This window comes from Pinus tabuliformis, chromosome 5_2 (assembly GCF_031772625.1).
Source record: "Pinus tabuliformis cultivar Carrire ecotype Pingquan chromosome 5_2, CPIR1, whole genome shotgun sequence".
In the NCBI taxonomy this organism is placed as follows: domain Eukaryota; kingdom Viridiplantae; phylum Streptophyta; class Pinopsida; order Pinales; family Pinaceae; genus Pinus; species Pinus tabuliformis.
Window position 1 is genome coordinate 514,267,756 of NC_142306.1, and position 7,383 is coordinate 514,275,138.

General features: G+C 32.4%; 1 protein-coding gene across 2 annotated transcripts; it reads left to right on the forward strand.

Annotated features, from left to right (window-relative positions):
- Positions 1-354: 354 nt before the first annotated feature.
- Positions 355-6,874, forward strand: LOC149159941 (metal transporter Nramp7.2-like). Of its 2 annotated transcripts, none has more exons than XM_089433585.1 (13): positions 355-729; positions 2,381-2,459; positions 2,633-2,673; positions 2,809-2,887; positions 2,985-3,089; positions 3,199-3,308; positions 3,455-3,636; positions 4,068-4,137; positions 4,228-4,401; positions 5,631-5,735; positions 5,875-6,006; positions 6,125-6,220; positions 6,322-6,874. In XM_089433585.1, the coding sequence occupies exons 1-13, from the start codon at positions 595-597 to the stop codon at positions 6,616-6,618; spliced, it is 1,605 nt and encodes a 534-aa protein (XP_089289711.1). In that variant the 5' UTR covers positions 355-594; the 3' UTR covers positions 6,619-6,874. The 2 variants fall into 2 exon arrangements, with proteins under 2 accessions (XP_089289711.1, XP_089289712.1); XM_089433586.1 differs by having other exon boundaries at positions 3,205-3,308.
- The last annotated feature ends 509 nt before the right edge of the window (positions 6,875-7,383 follow it).

Consider the following 7,383-nt stretch of genomic DNA (forward strand, 5'->3'; position numbering starts at 1 on the left):
ATAAATGGGAATATTCCAAAGATGGAAATGGAGGAGAGGGACTGTCGTAACCTTTCTGTAAAACAATTGTAAAATTCATAGCAGTGACGATTCGAAATGTCTGCTATCATAATTGTTATATTTCTACGAAAGCACTTCCATATATTTTATATAGAGATTTTCGCACGCCTGCAGTGTAATCAGCTAATAATTAATATTTATCTATTCTATGTCAATTGATTTGTAGAGCAAGTCAAATTTTTTGTTTAGAATTCATTTTTTTATGATTTTCTAACTAATTTTTATGGTGATACAATTACATTTAAACTAGGGGTTTGCTTAAAACCTTTTAAACCCAAAACCTTAAACCTTTGAAATAAAAACTCGATGGCCTCCGCGAACGATTGGTCGTTCACTACTTCGGCTGATTCATTGAACTTGGATTCAGTCCGTTAGTTGCCCACTTGGCGAGGAGACTTATAAATAATGGAACGAGGCATAAAGACTGCAAACGAGCCTTCAGTTTCGGGCATCGTTCTCACTCGCCTCCCAAATCTGATGGGAAAGTAGTGACTATTTCCACGCAATTGGAGACACCTTATTGAGCTAAAAGTAATGGCTGAGTTATCAGTGGTGAGATCAGAAGAGGTTGGGGTGAGCAGCCGAGTAGAAATAAAGAGCGCATCAAGCCATGGGGAAGATATATCAATGAATGGCGAGGATTTTACAGACCTGAAGCTGCAAAAAGAGGTATATTCTGTTAATGAATACGCATAGTACATAGACCCAATGATGGTGTAATAATTAATCTTTTCTATTATGGTGTTATCGTTATCGTGAGTCTTTAGGCGTTTTTTACAGAGGCTAGAAATCTTTTTGGAAAGTTATTTTTTACTGGATTCTGGTGTTTTTTTTATAGATCAGATTAAAAGAGTGGTTGAATTGTTTATTAATGATAAAAAAATAATTAAAAAAATCTAAAAACCCAAAATTTAACTACTATAATCTAAATATATTTAAAAAATTGCTAAATTTTAATAAAAATGATACCTAAATTTCCAGTATTTCCCAAACTTTATAGCCTTGATACACCACTCTTTTTCTATTTTTAATAGATCCAAATTTGGTGTTCATATCACAAACGGAAGTTAATTGATAGTGATAATTAATTGTGGTTTCAAAATCTTGTTTTGGGTGAAATCTTTTCTACAAATATCAGTGGTGGTGGTGTAGGCAGGTGATAACGTTCATCATTACAATCTTTAATTAGTTATGAAGGGTGTTTTGTGTATCATTTTGTGGATTTAAAACGTAGCCTAACTGTGAGATGTTTATGATTGCTATGGGTGATAGTTTTTGTTTGTATTGTTTATGATTTTTATGATTGACATGGGTGATAGTTTTTGTTGGTTAATTTTGTTTGTATAATTTGATCGTTGTATAAGTTTGTGAGGGTGTTGAATGTTGTATTTAAATAATGAAAAATTATTATTTTATGAAAATTTTTATTTTTAGAATCCAGCTAAAATTATAAAAATATATAATGATTAAACATTTCTAAATATAATGGTTAAAGACATATTTTTCTTTATTAAGAAGTCAAAAAGGAATTGATTACAAAAAAATCATAGAAAATTTGATTATAGATAGTCAAATTTTTGAAAAAAATAACTTTATCTAACACCAAAAAAATCTTATACACCAATTTAATATCTAAATTTATAATAACCTCAAAATATATTATTATATAAATATTAATCTTTCTTATTTCATTTTAATATACTAAAGTTAAAATATAAAAGTTAATGTTTCTTGTTTTAGTGTAATGGATGTAAACATGATTCAAAATTGATTTTTCATATTTCTATATTTCCATAAATCTAATATGGCTTTAAGATGGCAAATGATATTCGATAATTAAGTGGCTGACGTGGTTAACCAGTTAATTTGATTTCCTTAAAATATCGATGATACTAATTATGATAAAATGCTATCTTCTATTCATTTGAGTATCAATATATATAATTAATGGAAATTGTCTATATGCTGGTTAGAAACATTGACAAAATAGTTCATTTTTTAAAGGATAATAAAGTAGCGTCTCCAACTATGTATTCCTCTAAGTTTGAGAAAAAGCTAAAAAAATCAACCCTGGTTTACTCCACCCACCAGATGGCAAGCGTCTCTTCCATCCTGCACTGTAGAGTTATGTGCAACCATTCACATGATAGTTTCCACACGCCTTGGTCGGTCTTAGATTGAATTTTGCTGAATGATAATTCGTTAAACTTCAAGTTGTTTTTCTAAGTATAACCTGCATTACAAGTATCAAGTAAATGGCATGAAGGAAGAAGGAAAGCGGGTTATTTTTCCCTTCTAACGTGTCTTTCAAATATTACAGAAGGCAGGATGGAGGAAATTTGCAGCTTATGTTGGACCTGGATTTATGGTGTGCATAGCGTACATTGATCCTGGAAATTGTATGTAAATTTTACTCTCTCTTCCTTCTTTGTCGATAAATTAAATTATCTAATGTCTCTCTTGATGAACAAGGACTGATATAAATAATTATTCACTGAGGTGTCTCATAACTTTTATCTATATATTCATATCGAATTTTCCTAAATAAATTGTTATCACAATATTGTCTCAGTGGAAACTGATTTGCAGTCAGGAGCCCAGTACAAGTATGAGGTATTGCCAATAATTTCTTCAATGAAATAAAGAATCGATCATAATATTTTTTATTTTTCTTTAAGATGTTACACTCATGCTATCAAGTTCCAAATTACTATATTCTTTTTTAACATGACATATTGTACTTTGCAGCTACTGTGGGTCATTCTTGCGGCATCAATCTTTACTTTTATTATTCAATCCCTTGCAGCGAGTTTAGGAGTCACCACAGGTGAGTTTCATATTTCTAAAATTTATGGTAATTATATGAACTGGGTATTTTAGTGAAGTACAATGCTCACTCATGAATTTGTTGGGACTTTTACTAGGCAAGCATCTTGCAGAACATTGCAGAGAAGAGTACCCAAAGAAAATGAATTTCATCTTATGGTTGCTATCAGAAGGGGCTGTAATAGCAGCAGATATTCCCGAAGGTTATCGTCTTATATGAATGATAATACGTGTTTTGATTTGTCAGTTTAAAATGTATTCATCTTGTTAGAATAGTAATTTATTGTTTCTGCTTCAATGTATTCATGGCAGTGATAGGAAGTGCAGCTGCTCTTAATATGTTGTTCCATATACCTGTATGGGTCGGTGTTCTCCTAACTGGACTCAGCACACTATTTCTTCTCGGAATGCAGAGATATGGGGTGCTTTATTTCTTCCACACCTAATTATATTCTTGTCAATCCATATAATATTTCATAATTTTTACTTTTCTGGTCAATTCTTTTATCCTTTTAATCTTTGGCATGTGTTTTATATGGAATATATCTTATAATTCGTGGTATTTCAGATCAGAAAATTGGAGTTATTCATTGCACTTCTTGTATTTTTGATGTTTGGCTGTTACATTGGAGAGTTGGCATATGCAAAACCTAAAGCCAAAGAGGTCCTGAAAGGACTCTTTGTACCTCAGTTAAAAGGACAAGGAGCAACTGCCCTTGCCATCTCTCTTATTGGAGCTATGATTATGCCGTAAATTCCCACTCTTTTCGAGCTTTGTTATTGTTTCCAAGAAAATGTTTCTTTTACTTTAGGTTAAAAGATTTTTCTTCTTAAAAAGTTACAGGTTCAAAACCAAAGGGGTAGAGTATATATGTTTTCTTATACTTAGCAGTCAAATCACTGCTCAGAAATGGGTCTTTTGTCTCACAAACAAGGGAGTCTAATACACCGATGTGATTCCTAAACTTAACAATCAAATCACTGAGCAAAAATGAATCCCTTGTCCTTTAAACAAGGGGTATCATACACTAATATGATACCTAACTTGACAGTGACCTTAAAATTAGATGATAATAATAAAAATAATTATATAAATTTTCGTTTCTTGTATCTTTAAAGATTTATATAAAACTTTTTCTTATTCGGATTATAGAACTGATAGCCTTATCAAACATGTCCAGGCACAATCTATTTCTTCACTCTGCCTTGGTTCTCTCGCGGAAAGTAACCCATTCTGTTTCTGCAATTAATGTAAGTACTGTTGACTGAATTCTTCCGAAAACAGAAATAGTTATGAAATCAAAGAACATGAAATGATTTGGCATGATGTCTCTACTGCAGTTAGCGCGCAAATATTTCCTCATAGAAACTGGAATTGCTCTATTGATGGCATTCGTGATCAATGTCGCTATTATATGTGTGAGCGGGGCGGTATGCTCTTCACCGAATCTATCTCCACAGGATTCGAATTATTGTAGCGACTTGGACCTGAGTAAATCAGCTTTTCTATTAAAAGTAAGTTAAAACTCAAATCCCTAAAGAACATTTCGTCTGGTTTGTGATTGTGGTTTTCATTCTGTTTCTAACTTTTCAGCATTTCAAGCAGTAAGATAAGATTGCAACCAAATCTTCCTAGGAGGTCACCCATCCCAGATCTCTTCTGGTTCAAGCACGCTTAATTGTGGGGTTTTTCCCCACAATGAAACCCACTTAGCTTGCTACCCCATTTGCAAAACCTTAGCAAGTATTGTGCCTCATGAACCATTCAAGTAGAGATCCCTTCACTCCTTTTGAATTTAAGTATGGGGGTTTACGCAGTGCATTATATTAGATATCATTTTTGTTCCATGAGAGGTAGTAGTAACTGACTAATTTCTCATGATTTTTGAATAGTTCACTTAGCACTCATTGCATCGGGTGATGCTCACATGGGTGAAGAAGTGGGATTGAAACTAGTGAAATGAATCACATAGCATCAATCATCACTTCCGGGGCTTGCACCATCATTTTTGTTCCATGAGAGGTAGTCGTAACTGACTAATTTCTCATGATTTTTGAATAGTTCACTTAGCACTCATTGCATCGGGTGATGCTCACATGGGTGAAGAAGTGGGATTGAAACTAGTGAAATGAATCACATAGCATCAATTATCACTTCCGGGGCTTGCACCCGGTAACCAGGACTTCCCAGGAGGTCACCCATCCTAGATCTCCTGTGGCTCAAGCGCGCTTAATTGTGGAGTTTTTCCCCAGAATCAAGGCCACTTAACTTGCTACACCATTTGCAAAACCTTAGCAAATATTGTGCCTCATGAACCATTCAAGTAGAATCCCAAAAATGATATCTAATATAATGCATTGCATAAACCCCCATACTTAGTTATACATACTTGTATTTTAATAATGGTTCATGTAGAATCCCAAAAATGATATCTAATATAATGCATTGCATAAACCCCCATACTTAGTTATACATACTTGTATTTTAATAATATTATTAAATGTTGTTAATATATGATAAATTTTTTTATTTTTATAACAGATTCATCTATAAAATAGAAAATATAGAAAATCTATATATCAACCACATTTACTAACTAAATTATATAGTACATTTACAAACTTAATTGTCTAGTTGGACTGGGAAATAACCCTAACCCTATGCATAGAGAGGATTAATAAACCATGATGGTGTTAGGGTTCCAAAATATATAACTTACAAATCATATATTGTCGTTCTGCAGCATGTTCTAGGGAGGTGGAGCTCAACGGTTTATGGAATTGCACTGTTGGCGTGTGGGCAGAGCTCAACAATCACAGGAACATTTGCTGGGCAGTATGTCATGCAGGTGCAATGCATTGTTAATTAATATTTTTTGTTGCAAGATGAAACAGCAGGGTCATTGGATTTTTCTTGCATGAGTTTTATAATATTCCTACCATAGATTATAGAATGACATACAAGTGCGATGAGTATTTTCTCCGCAGGGATTTCTGAATATGAAGGTGAAGACTTGGATTCGTAATCTTGTCACAAGGGGCATTGCCATCATCCCAAGCTTGACAGTTTCACTGATTTTTGGCTCTTCTGGTTCTGGGAAACTTATTATTATTGCCTCGGTATGCTTTTGATAGAACATTTTCTATAATATAGCATGGAATCTCTACAACTCATACCTAAATCTTTAGCCTTTTTTAGCAATATGATGCCTCTGCTTATCATGTTTTTTTGGTGCAGATGATATTAGCATTTGAACTGCCATTTGCTTTAATACCTTTGTTGAAGTTTACGAGCAGTGAGAAAAAGATGGGACCTCACAAGAACTCAATTTCAGTAAGCAAGTGCAATAGGTTTACAGTTAACCTTATTTTTATCCTACTCGGTCATTTTGAAAAATTTATCATAAAAATAGCTTACATTTGATGGTGTTGCAGACGATGGTTACTGCCTGGCTGATAGGATGCGCTATGATAGTTATAAACCTCTACTACTTAACCACAGGATTTGGAACCTGGTTGGTACATAATAGTCTGCCCAAGGCAGCTTCGGTATTTATAGGAATACTGGTATTTCCATTAATGGTTTTATATATTGTTGGGATACTTTATTTGGCCATTCGACCGGACAGTAAGGTCACTAATGTGGCCCCAGGAGGATCCTCCATGCCAAGCCCAATGGGTACTCCGAACCCTCAACTTCAATTGGAGAGTGAGAATCTCGAAGCTAAATAGATCCCATCGTCAGTCGGTCACCGAGATTATCACACCCTCCCGCTGAATACAACGTGTAACTTTACTGTGTATTTTGATTTAAACGTGTATTAGATTTCAGGTCAATAAGCGTTTTATTAAGTTGTTTTTGTTTTTTGTGCACGAGGAAATAGGATTTGGGTTGGAGTAACGCACGATAAAACAACTATTTGCCATTGGAGAATATTTATGTTATGTTATGGTTAAATGGAAATAAAGTGGAAGTATTAATGGTGAAGTCTTAATTGCATCATTTAATTAGGAATTTAAGTATTTATTTATTTATTTTTTATATAATGGATATTTTGATAAATTGTTTAAAATTAATTGAAATATACACTTTATAATAGTGTAATTATAAAAAATCTAATGGTTTATAAATATGAATCAATGTGTAAATATTAAATTTTATTTATTTATTATTATATTTTTGTTTAATTTATTTTTTTTATAAAATTTAATAAAATTGTAATTTTATTTTAAATTATTATTAGTTATTAAATAAATTAATATATAAGGTAAACATATATATATTTTAAAAAATATAACAAGATTTTTAATCATGGAGATGTGATTTACCTTAATTTTATCATGGATATTTTAATTTATATAAAGATTTTGTTATAATATTATGGAATATCAATACCACATGTTCAAAAAACCATGACTCATTTTTTATCACACTTGTTTTTGTGGCAATTTCTTTTTAATTGATCCGTTTAATTAAAAAGAGAGAAAATGATTAAT

Excerpts from the sequence above, each read along its gene's own strand:
- LOC149159941 (XM_089433585.1), top strand. The coding sequence starts at position 595 with ATGGCTGAGTTATCAGTGGTGAGATCAGAAGAGGTTGGGGTGAGCAGC. Across the intron at positions 3,637-4,067 it reads ATTGGAGCTATGATTATGCC|GCACAATCTATTTCTTCACT; the intron begins GTAAATTCCCAC and ends AAACATGTCCAG. Across the intron at positions 5,736-5,874 it reads CTGGGCAGTATGTCATGCAG|GGATTTCTGAATATGAAGGT; the intron begins GTGCAATGCATT and ends TTTTCTCCGCAG.